The sequence below is a fragment of the Odocoileus virginianus genome, chromosome 4 (assembly GCF_023699985.2).
Source record: "Odocoileus virginianus isolate 20LAN1187 ecotype Illinois chromosome 4, Ovbor_1.2, whole genome shotgun sequence".
In the NCBI taxonomy this organism is placed as follows: Eukaryota; Metazoa; Chordata; class Mammalia; order Artiodactyla; family Cervidae; genus Odocoileus; species Odocoileus virginianus.
In genome coordinates, this window is record NC_069677.1 from 8,355,580 (window position 1) to 8,368,803 (window position 13,224).

Consider the following 13,224-nt stretch of genomic DNA (forward strand, 5'->3'; position numbering starts at 1 on the left):
ACTTATTAACTGTCAGTCCTAGGCAAGTAGAAGTACAAATTCTTGACCTCAGTTTCCTCTTTCTAAAGAAAAGTTGTATATATGTCTTGACATGCTATTTTCAGAATTAGAAATAATATATATCAGTGTCCATATCACATACTTATTTAATAGTGATTGCTTTATCATTATTATTTTTAATGATACAGTCTTGTCATTTACCCTATAAACTCTGCTAATAATTAAGTTCTACTGAGTATGTAGTAAATTTTGTTGTTTATATAACTATCATTGTAAAGAGTGTAAAGAAAATTTAATTCTGACCAGATATAAAATTTAGATATTTTAATTATAATTTTCTTTCTTTCAGAATTACTTACTGTCATCTACCTTTCCAGAGTAAATGGCTCTATGTTGGAACAGAAAGAGGAAATACACATATTGTAAATATTGAATCTTTCATTCTTTCTGGATATGTTATCATGTGGAACAAGGCAATTGAACTGTAAGTTTGAACTTGAATATCACTATATTTGAATTAAATATTTTCAAGAGTTATATAGTGTGTATATATATATATAAAATTCCAGAGTTATTTGAAGCATCAGTAGCTAATTTATGATGAATTTGAGTGAAAAGTTCATCTAAAATAATTGAAAACTATAAAGTCTTTTAAAAATATATATTGTAGTATTAATAGATGCTAATTTTAGCCTTTACAAATACTATAAATAATTAAGGGCTACTATGTATCCAAGCTTTGTGGTAAAATAGTAAGGCTTATTCTAAAAGGTACACATGAAAATCATCTCATTTCTTTATAGTCAGTATAGCCACTTCCAGTAGGAATGGCAAGAGGATTGTTACCACATATAGTTTAATTTAAAAATAATCATGGTCAGTTCACATGTTTTTAAATACTGATAGCTTATTCTTTGCTTGCCCCAGTAACATATTTTTCTGGGTTCTAAAAAGAATCACTTCATCAATATCTTTCACATTGTGATGTATACAGCTCTTTGGATATGTGGCTGATGGCAATTACCATTTTCACTTTGGCACTGATATTTACATTTCTGCACATGTAAAATGTGAAATCCCTCAAATGTGAAACTTTATGGAATTTCAAGCCATCCTTGGTAGTACATATACAAACAATTCTCCTTGTCAGTGTGTTAATTGGGAAAACTATTTTTTCTTTAATAAATGTTTATGTTCTGTACATACCAAGTTCTTAATAAGGTACATTTGACTTGAGATTGACTCATTCTCTCTCTTACATATACATATTCTAAGTTATATAATTGTTTTTCTCTAAAACTCTGATTAAAACAGCCTATTTTCATGAAATTTGACTTTGGTTTTCATAATAAATCTACTATTCCCTATTCCCAGTATTTCAGTGTACATGTATATTGCTTGATAGGGAGGGGATATTAGTAGTTATGTTCTTATTATAATTATCCATTTGTATTGTGTCCTAATGAGGTTTTTTTTTTAATTAATGGTAACTCTTCCTCATTAGAATAAGAATAGCTTCAGGGCAGAATTCTTTGTTTGTTGCTCATTTTTTTTTCTTGTTTGTCTTATTTTGGTGCTTTCCACAGAGCAGCTACTAAATAACTAATGACATTAATGAAAATTAGTATGATAAATAGATACACAGTGCCATTGACTTAAGGTTTCAAATATAATTATGATTGGTATGAGCTTTTTTATTCATATACATTTTAATATTCTATGTGTATATTTTTAAAAACATTTGTCCTATAGAAAGTTATGTGTCTCTCAAAAAGTATTTATTTTTTCAGCTATTTGGGAAAGGCTTTTCCCCCTATAATCTTAAATCTATAAAAGCATTACATAACACTGAGCTTAATATTTGTTTTCATAATGTTTTGGGATACTGATAGACACAAGTACACCTGAGAGGTAGAGATTTTATACAAATTTGCTGTTAGTTACAAATAGTAATAGATTTGTGTCAGTTCAATGCTGCTAAAGTAATTAAGAAGGTTTTTTTTTGTAAACAGATCAAATATTTCACACTCTTGCAATGTTTGTTATTTCTATATTCATTTACTTAACAAATCCTTTTCATCATTCAGATTAATACTACCTGAACTATGACTTATACCCTATATGTATTTACATAGTCTATATACTTTATATTTTCTGAACTAATGAAGATTTTAAGATGTATATTATAAAGGAGGATAAAACTAGGAGAAATTAAAGAAATAAGGCATTTTTATTTTTCATAATATCATACATGTGATTCTGAATAGAATCTCCTAATTATATAAATATAGTGTTTTATGGAGTTGTATGTACCTCTGAAAATAGCCTTGAAATAGCCTCAAGAAATTATTAGCAGCCACCTTATCTCCTGACTGTTTATTGCTTTATTTAGACCAGATTTCCAAAAATGTGTTCCATGGTAATATAGTCACACTGAGATAGATTTGATTTTAAATCCCAACTTCCAGCTTCCTAGAACAGTCAGTCTTTTAGCTCTTTACCTCTTCAGATACATTAGGAAATGCAAACCACTTAGTAATATCTGTTAAGATTTTGGGACAGTATTAAAATATGCATTTAATTAAGAGTCATTTTGTAATTAGAACTTTACACAAATTTTTTTTTCTTTTTTTTTTTAATAGGCTAATTACTTTACATCATTACAGTAGTTTTTGTCATACATTGAAATGAATCAGCCATGGATTTACATGTATTCCCCATCCCAGTCCCCCCTCCCACCTCCCTCTCCACCCAATCCTTCTGGGTCTTCCCAGTGCACCAGGCCCGAGCACCTGTCTCATGCACCCAATCTGGGCTGGTGATCTGTTTCACCCTAGATAATATACATGTTTCAATGCTGTTCTCTTGAAACATCCCACCCTTGCCTTCTCCCAGAGTCCACAAGTCTGTTCTATATATCTGAGTCTCTTTTTCTGTTTTGCATATAGGGTTATCATTACCATCTTTCTAAAGTCCATATATATGTGTTAGTATACTGTAATGGTCTTTATCTTTCTGGCTTACTTCGCTCTGCATAATGGGCTCCAGTTTCATCCATCTCATTAGAACTGATTCAAATGAATTCTTTTTAATGGCTGAGTAATATTCCATGGTGTATATGTACCACAGCTTCCTCATCCATTCGTCTGCTGATGGGCATCTGGGTTGCTTCCATGTCCTGGCTATTATAAACAGTGCTGCGATGAACATTGGGGTGCACGTGTCTCTTTCAGATCTGATTTCCTTGGTGTGTATGCCCAGAAGTGGGATTGCTGGGTCATATGGCAGTTCTATTTCCAGCTTTTTAAGAAATCTCCACACTGTTTTCCATAGTGGCTGTACTGATTTGCATTCCCACCAACAGTGTAAGAGGGTTCCCTTTTCTCCACACCCTCTCCAGCATTTATTGCTTGTAGACTTTTGGATAGCAGCCATCCTGACTGGCGTATAATGGTACCTCATTGTGGTTTTGATTTGCATTTCTCTGATAATGAGTGATGTTGAGCATCTTTTCATGTGTTTGTTAGCCATCTGTATGTCTTCCTTGGAGAAATGTCTGTTGAGTTCTTTGGCCCATTTTTTGATTGGGTCATTTATTTTTCTGGAGTTGAGCTGGAGGAGTTGCTTGTATATTTTTGAGATTAATCCTTTGTCTGTTGCTTCGTTTGCTATTATTTTCTCCCAATCTGAGGGCTGTCTTTTCACCTTGCTTATAGTTTCCTTTGTTGTGCAAAAGCTTTTAAGTTTCATTAGGTCCCATTTGTTTATTTTTGCTTTTATTTCTAAAATTCTGGGATGTGGGTCATAGAGGATCCTGCTGTGATTTATGTTGGAGAGTGTTTTGCCTATGTTCTCCTCTAGGAGTTTGATAGTTTCTGGTCTTACATTTAGATCTTTAATCCATTTTGAGTTTATTTTTGAGAACTTTACACAAATTTTAACAGGACATTTTAAGCGTGAGAAATGCAGAATTATCTTTAAGGTGTGAGATTATTTCTATTTTAAGTTCTTGAAATACTTTTCATTCAATGTTTGTCTTTTTAGATTGTTTGTGTTTTCAGTGAGTTTTCCCAATTTTAATTGTAGGCAGTTCTCATAATTATAAATTGTTCATGTTCCCATAGTGTATATGTTAGTTATTTGGAAACTGGAGGCCATTTTTGTGATGTCTGTAGAAACAATAATGTCTATAGAAAATAGTCTTTATAATAATGTCTTTATAAAATAGTAGTATAACAAAATGACATTAAAAAAATTTAATTGGAAAATATATTCCAGGTTATAGCACAGAGATAGGTATTTCTGCAGAGCAGTCCCAGCTTTAAGAAAAAAAAAATGGGGGGGGGCTATTTTTTCTACATGTGATTAAAAATTTGAGCATGAACTTTAGAACTAAATAATAAATATAAGGCTTACAGTCTTTAAATATATTTTCTGAGCACTATGATATGCTAGCTCCTGGAAACCAGTATAAACTAGCAAGACATAATTTCTCTCTTCTTGGAGATTCCAGTGTAATAAAGGTGAGATTAAGTAAAAAGGCAATTACACTATATTGGAAATACAATGTTGCAAATTTCGTAAGAAGGATACCTAATATAGATGTGAGGTCTCAGAGAAGTATCTGTGAAGGAAGTTACATCCATGAGATCTGAAGAATGAGTCTCAGATGAGTGGAGAATTAATTGGAGGAAAGGATTTCTGAGAAGAGGAAACAGAAATGTTAAAGGATAGAGTGTGAGAGAGATTTTGTTCCTTGCACAGAAATTTTAAGGATTTTAGTTAGTTGGGAATGGCTAGGAGAAAGGATGGCAAGAGATAAAGCTGAGAAGATAATAAAGATACATAGTATGAAAGTTTTATAAGCCAATTTGAGCATTTAGACTTTATCTAAGGTCAGGAGCGTTTTAAGTGAAAAATTCACTTGATCAAACTTGCACGTAAAAAGTCTACTCTGAATGCAGGTATGGAGAAATCATTGAAAAGAGAAAAGAGTGTATTCTTGGCAGAAATTATGGAGGATTTAGGAGTGAAGATAAGCTGACACATAAAAGAAATAGTTAGAAGACAGAAGAGGCAATACTTGGGTCTTGTGGGAAGATGTAAGAATAGAGAATTGAGTGAGTATTTGGCTTGAGTAACTGTGTGGACAAGGGTGTCATTTAGTGAAAGAAAGCAGGAGATTAAGTAGGTTGGGAGTAAGATAATGAGCTCAATTTTAGGCAGGTTGAGTTGTGTGTGTTTTTAAGTTATTCACATGGAATTGGTATGGGAGAATGGAAGGATGTGGGATATATGGAATATATCAGAATATTCTATATGTTCTGAACCTAATGACATCAGAATTTACATAGACATTGAAACTATGAAAATATATGAGACTGTACATGGAGAATGTATATAAATGAGGAAGCAAACTTGTAGACAGTGAACCAATTTTGACTCACGGGTATGTTTTGTTTGCCCATCAAAGTATTTAAGTATATTCTGAATTATTAGTTTCCAGTATTTAAGAACTGGTAGAATAGAGATGAAAAATTGAATTTCCAGCTTTTAATGAAAAAAATTCCTAATGAAACAATCCCAGTCCAGTATTCTTGCATGGCAGTCAGTAATCAACTGAAACTAACAACTTTCCTTTTGTAGGTGGGTAATGTGTTATCATTCACATATGGGCTTCCTGGTGGCACAGGAGGTTAAGAATCTGCCTGCAATGCAGGAGACTCAGGTTCAATCCCTGGGTCGGGAAGATCCCCTGGAGAAGGGCATGGCAACCCATTCCAGTATTCTTGCATGGAGAATCCCATGGACAGAGGATCCTGGTGGGCTAGTCTGTGGGATCTCAAAGAGTTGGACACGACTGAACAACTAACACATTCACATTCATTGTGCTATCCAGTTTGGCACAGTTCTTATTCAGCCTATTGAACTCATTTGCATACCTACCTGGCTCCTGTGGTCTCTTGAATTCATGATCATATGTAATATGGGAATACATTTCAGTCTAGAACAGAATACAAAGGAATACCAGTATTTAAGATATGGGAAGAGAAAGTCCACAAAGGAAACTATCAAGAAGCCATTGTGATGAATGGGAGGAAGAGAAATAAATAGGGATTTTAGAATAACTGGGTATTGTTTAGATGACTGTCCCATGAATTTAAGTTCATTGATAATTCTATCTAAAGCAATTTCTATGAGATTTACAGAATCCATAGTACACAATTGCTTTTTAAAGTAGTTTCTAATGGCCATAATTTTTGCAAAGAATGCTTGGTAGTTTTTGAAAATTCAATGTTGGTGGAAAAAGTCAGAAAAAAATACATCAAAATGTTAATAGTCATGTATAGAAATGAGAGTTTTCCTTTTAACTTCCGTTATCTTCTTTCAGGGTTCTTTTATTTTTTACAATTAAAAAAAAATCTCTTCTATAGCCTGAAAAAGTTATTACAAATAACTTTAACTCTAGATTTTTTTCTAAACTTAAGTGTTTTGCAGAGTCTGATAAGTTAGTTTTGCATATGGTCTAACGTGCTTATGGTCAGAAAATTTGCAATGTTGATTTGCATATCATGACTCTGAGAAGTTCTAGAAAAGAAAAACAAAATATTTGACTTTAATTCAGACTTTCCCAAACTTTTTTTGATATAGAACACTCTTTATGTGAAACACCTTATATATTCACTAGTTTATCGTGGAGTACACTTTGGTATTTGTTGTTCCAATCAAACCCAAGAGACATAGAAATTTTGGTTTATTGGATATTATTAGTTACTACAAGAGAATTGAAGGACATTGTCTTTTATCAGAGGCCTTTATACTATAATAAAGCAGTGCATTTATATGTGAATGATATATTACATATAAATATAGGAGAACTGCAAAAAACTATATAAACTTTTTATGAAGTCTTTTCTTCCTGAACATATCCTAGAATGCAGATAGTAACTCTAGTATCTAATTATTCCAATGATTTACAACAAACAATACATACTACTTATTGAGTACTGTGTTTTAGTATTACGTTAAGTGCTGTATGTATATTCTAATCCTCACTATTATTCAGTAGGTTCACTGCTATCATCTCCATTTTTAAGTGAAAAAATTTAGGACAAAACCACTGATAAGATATGTGATAAATATGTATTTATTAATAATTCTTTGAGTTACTCTAGGGAGTTGTATCTGGGGAACCTGGAGTTACATAATTTGTCACTTTTGTCTGACTCCAAAGAATTTCTAACATTTAAATTTTCTTGTTTTGTGCAGAATATTTGATGGTTTTCATGTGTGCCTAAGAAATAAATTATAACTATGTCAAGTATACTTAAAATAGGGTTAATCTGGCACAATTAGGTCTTTGAAGACAGGATGTGGAAAAATGAGCAATAATCTATGTCATTATCAGTTCAAGTCATGTTTAATCATGATATAATCATACTCAATGGTGGTATCAGTTAAGGTAGGAAACATTAAAAAAATGCCAAATATTGGAATAGGATAAATTTAAAGTCAGATTAGCAGAGCAAAGATCCTTTTAACAATATGCTCTTAGGCTGTTATTGATTACCCTCGTTAACCAGATAAATTAGACATAACCAGTGAAGTAGGTTTCCCCAATTTTTCAGATTTTTGTAAGATAACTATCACTGGCAAGAGTCTATTTGTAGATCAAAGGAGCCCCTGTACTATCCTTTAGAAGCAAAATCAGAAATTTCTTGTCAAAGGAAATTTTCAATTTTATATGTACTTTGCAGTTTAGTTGAAACAGGTTTACGGTATCACCCTTGTGGTCATATAAGTCCTTTTTTCTGTATAAGTAAAACTTCATTTTTAAATTTTCAGAGAAGCAGATCTAGCAACACATAGATAAGCGTATAAGATAATGAAGAATGCCATTGTTATGTGGATCAATGTTCTTAAACCAGATTTTTTAAAATAGTCCCACTTTAGTAGAGTTAGTAGGGAAAAGAAAAATAGTCTTAAAGAAAAACAACCAAGAGCTCAAATTAGTTTATGCTAAACTCCAGAATATTGGGAGTGTATTTCACTGTAATCTTAATTTCTTTGTTTCAGTCTCTAATGGTAAAGTGTTTTAATGTTTTTTTAAAGTGACTCTCTTGAATTGATTTAACAGATCCACAAAGACTCATCCAGGTCCAGTTGTGCATTTAAGTGATAGTCCAAGAGATGAAGGGAAAGTGAGTATTACAATACCATTATTCTTGAATTTATTTTTCTTATTCTTGAATAAAGGTGTTTCTTACTGTTATTTTATACATAACATCTAGTACAGTGCATTAAGTGTAATCTAAAATTAAAACATGTTGAATGAATGAATGAGCAAATGAATGAATGTATTATTTATACTAATAATGGTTCCAAATTGAATCATTAGTTTCACCTAGAGTTAAGTTGATATTTAATTATAGAATTTTGAGAAAGGCATATGGCACATGTGCTGTGTTGTGCTAAGTCACTTCGGTTGTGTCCGACTCTGCAACCCCGTGGACCAGAGCCCGCCAGGCTTCTCTGTTTCTGGGATTCTCCAGGCAGGATACTGGAGTGGGTTGCCATTCCTCCCCCAAAAGTTCTTCCTGCCTCGTGATCGAACTCGGGTCTCTTATGTCTCCTGTACTGGCAGGAGGGTTCTTTACTATTAGTGGCAGAATTTTGAGGAAGGCATATAACATGTTGAACAATTTTAGTTCTCAAATATTCTATGCTTAAAGTTAAAAATATTATCAATATCATTAATCATTGGCCCATGTTATTCCATAGTGGTAATGATAAACAGCAATATTAAATAATCATAAATTAGCCAATCTTAATTTTATAAATAGGTAATAATATAGAAAATGTTCTCAGATTGCAGAAATAATTTTAATAATTTCCATTATTCATGATTTTCCTTTAATGATTTGATCCTTGGGTCAGGAAGATCCCCTGGAGGGAAGATATGGCAACACAACAGTATTCTTGCCTGGAGAATCCCACGGACAGAGAAGCCTGGCAGGATAGTCCATAGGGTCGTAAAGACTCAAACATGACTGAGCAACTGAGCATGCATACTTTAATGATGAGAAACAGGGTTGATAAAAGCTCTAAAGTGTCACTTTCATTATCAATATTGTCTCTTCAAGTGTATATATTTTTGCTAAGTACTATATAAAACACACAAATAAATTATATAGATTTGGTTCTTTATTTTTAAATAATAGAAACTGGATTAACCTAATAAATACTGAGCCTGAAAGACAAGTCCCCTGATAGTAAGAGAAAGTACATTGAATTTCTTCAAATTGATTTATAAATAGTGTAATTCCAATCAAGTGTATTCAGATTTACTTTTTAAATTGAAATTCAGTTGATTTATATTATTATATTAGTTTTGTGTATAAAATATAATGATTAAATATGTTTATAGATTATATTCCACTAAAAGTTATTAAAAGATAATGACTCTAATTTCCTATGCTGTACATATATCCCTTGTTGCTTATCTATTTTATAGATAATAGTTTTTTTATCTTTTAATCCTGTACCCCTAATTTACCCCTCCCCTTTCCATCTCCATTCTGGTAATCACTAGTTTATTTTTTGTTTCTGTGAATCTATTTCTGTTTTGCTGTATATACTTATTTGTATTAGTTTTAGATTGCAAATGTAAGTGACATATAGTATTTGTGTTTGAATAATTTTACTAAGCATAATGTTCTCTAAGTCTATCTGTGTTGCTGCATGTGGTAGAGTTTTGTTTCTTTCTATGCTGAATAATATTTCATTGTGTGTATATACATACATACATATATGTATATACATAACTGCCAAATTCTTTTTATGTGTTCATCTATTCGTGGACATTTGGGTTGCTTCCATATCTTGGGTATCATAATGGTGGTGGTTTAGTCACTAAGTTGTGTCCGACTCTTTCAACCCCATGGAGTGTAGTCTGCCAGGCTCTTCTGTCCATTGAGACTCACCAGGCAAGAATACTGGAGTGGGTTGCCATATCTTTCTCCAGGGGATCCTCCTGACCCAGGAATTGAATCCAGGTCTCCTGTACTGCTTGGGTTGCTTCCATATCTTGGCTATCATAAATAGCAATCTAAAGATTGCATGTGTTCTTTGAATTAATGTGTTCATTTTGTTAATATATATATACCCAGGAGTGGAATTGCTGGATCATATGGTAGTTCTATTTTTAGTTTCTTGAGAAACTTTCATGCTTCTTTCCATAGTGGCAGGACCAATATACATTCTGACCTACATGTACAAGGATTCCCTTTTCTCCACATCCCCTCTAATATTTGTTATTTATGGACTTTTCATGACAGTCATTCTGACAGGTATGAGGTGATATCTCATTGTGGTTTTGATTTGTATTTCTCTAGTAATTAGCAATGTTAAGCATCTTTTCATGTCCCTGTTTGCTGTCTGTATGTCTTCTTTGGAAAAAGGTCTCTCTAGGTCTTTTACCCATTTCTTACTTGGGTTGTTTGTTTTTTTAAAATATTGAGTTATATGAGCTGTTTATGTATTATGAGTATCAATTCTCAGTCATATCATTTGCAATTATTTTCTTCCATTTTGTTGGCTGTCTGTTTATTTTGTCAATGGTTTCCTTTGCTGTGCAAAACTTTTAAAGTTTAATTTAGCCCCATTTGTTTATTTTTGCTTTGTTTCTTTTGCCTTAGGATACAGTTTTTAAGAAAAATAAATATTGCTATAATTTATGTCAAGTGTTCTTCCTATTTTTTTTCTGGGAGTTTTATAGTTTCAGGACTTAATATTATATCTTTAATCCATTTTGAGTTTATGTTTGTATATGGTATGAGGAAATCTTCTATTCTCACTGTTTTACATGTAGTTCTCCAATTTTCCCAGAAAGACTTATTGAAGAGACTGTCTTTTATCCATTTTATATTTTTGCCTCCTTTGCTGTATATCAATTGACCGTAGGTACAAGGGTTTATTTATGGAATCTCTATTCTGTTTTATTGTTGTATGTGTCTTGTTTTGTGCCTGTACCATGCTTTTTTTCATTATTGTAGCATTATAGTATAGTCTGAAGTCTGGGAGCATGTTACCTCCAGCTTTGTTCTTTCCTTTCAAGATTGTTTTGGCAATTTAGCATCTTTTGTGATTCCATATGAATTTTAGGATATTTATTCTAGTTCTGTAAAAAAATAAAACTCATGGGTATTTTGATAGAAATTGCATTAAATCTCTAGATTGTTTTGAGTGTATAGACATTTTAACAAAATTATTTCTTCCAGTTCAAGAGCTCAGAATGTCTTTTCATTTCTTTGTATCATTTTCTGTTTCTTTCTTCAGTGTTTTATAGTTTTTAATGTGTAGATATTTTATCTCCTTGGTTGTTTATTTCCAGGTATTTTATTCTTTTTGGTGGGATTTTAAATGGCATTGTCTTCTACTCTCTGATAGTTCATTGTTATACAGAAAAGCAACAGATTTCTATATATTAATCTTGTAACCTACAACTTTTCTAAATTCATTTATTAGTTCTAATAGTTTCGGGGTGGAGACTCTAGGATTTTCTATATAAAGTATCATGTCATCTGCCAATAGAGTTACTTCCTTGCTTTCAATTTGAATTCCTTTTAGTTATTTTTCTTGCCTGATTCCTGTGACTAGGACTTCTAATATTATGTTAAATAGAAGTGGCAAGAGTCAGTATCCTTGTCTTATTTCTGAATTTATATGAAAGTCTTTTAACTTTTCACTGTTGAGTGTGATATTACTTGTGGGTTTGTCGTAAAGAGCCTTTATTATGTTGAGGATAGATCAGAAGCTAGGCCACAAAACATGTCTCAACAAATTTAAGAGAATGGAAATTATACAAACATTTTTTCCCACCCACAACAGTATAAAACTAGAAATCAGTTACAGAGAGAAAAATGCAAAAAGATCACACATGCGGAGACTTAACAACATGCTACAAAAAAACCAATGAATCAATGAGAAAATCCAAAAATGCCTCGAAAATGGAAAAACAACACTCTCGAATCGATGGAATCCAGCAAAGAGTTCTTGGGGGAAAGTTTATAGTGATGCAGGCTAAACACAAAAAAACCCTCAAACCATCTAACCTACCACCTAAAGAAATTAGGAAAGGAAACAAAGCCCAAAGTTAGTAGAAGGAGGGAAATAATAAAGGTAAGAGAGGAAATACATAGAATAGAGATTAAAAAACCAATAGACAATATCAGCAAAACCAAGAGCTGGTTTTTTATAAAGATAAACAAAATTAATAATCCTTTAGCTAAACTCACCAAGAAGAAAAGAGAGACAACTCAAATAAACAAAATTAAAAGTTAGAGAGGAGAAATAACAGCCAATACCACACAGATACAAAAAAATATATATCATAAGAGAATACTACATACAAAATAGTTAGATAATAATACAATAGTTATATGCCAACAAATTGGACACCCTAGATAAAGTGGACATATTTCTAAAAACATACAACTTACCAGACTGAATCAAGAGGAAACATAATTTGAATAGACCAATCACTGGGAGTGGAGTTGAATTTGTAACTAAACAAAAAAACCTCCCAGCACAAGAGCATCTAGGATTGGACAGTTTCACAGGAGAATTCTGTCAGACATATAAAGAAGGACTTATACTTACCATTCCCAAACTATTCCAAAAAAAATATTTTGAAAATGACAGCACACTTCAAATATCATACTACTAGTCTGGTGCTACCCTGATACCAAAACCAGACAAATACATTACAAAAAAAGAAAATTACAGGTCAGTATCTTTGATGAATATAGATGTAAAAATTCTCAGCAAAGCTTTAGGAAACAGAATCCAAAAATATGTTAAAAAAGATCATACGTTATGGTCAAGTAACATTTTTTCCGGGAATGTAAGGGTGGTTCAACATTGCAAATCAATCAGTGTGATACACAACAGTAATGAAAGGAAGGATAAAAAATCACACTCAATTCAATAGAGACAGAAAAAGCATTTGACAAAATTCAACATCCTTTGATGACACAAGCCCTTAGTAAAGTAGGTATGGAGAATTTACTCATTTAAAAAAAAATTACAAGCTGATTTTAAAATTCATAAGAAAAATGAAATGTTTAAGAATAGCCAAAAAAAATTTTTTTTAATGAATAACATTGTGATATTGGTACAGGGCAAAACAAGAAAACCAATGGGTCTAGAGAGATATTCCAGAAA

At 32.1% G+C, this 13,224-nt stretch overlaps 1 protein-coding gene across 6 annotated transcripts in view; it reads left to right on the forward strand.

The window, feature by feature from the left end:
• Positions 1-13,224, forward strand: part of STXBP5L (syntaxin binding protein 5L) — a 333,130-nt gene that overhangs the window by 113,627 nt on the left and 206,279 nt on the right. For all 6 annotated transcript variants that reach the window (XM_070466030.1, XM_070466033.1, XM_070466032.1 and 3 more), the window contains exons 6-7: positions 350-484; positions 8,138-8,201. In XM_070466030.1, the coding sequence (XP_070322131.1) occupies positions 350-484; positions 8,138-8,201 (199 nt within the window). The remainder of the gene's footprint in view (positions 1-349; positions 485-8,137; positions 8,202-13,224) is intronic.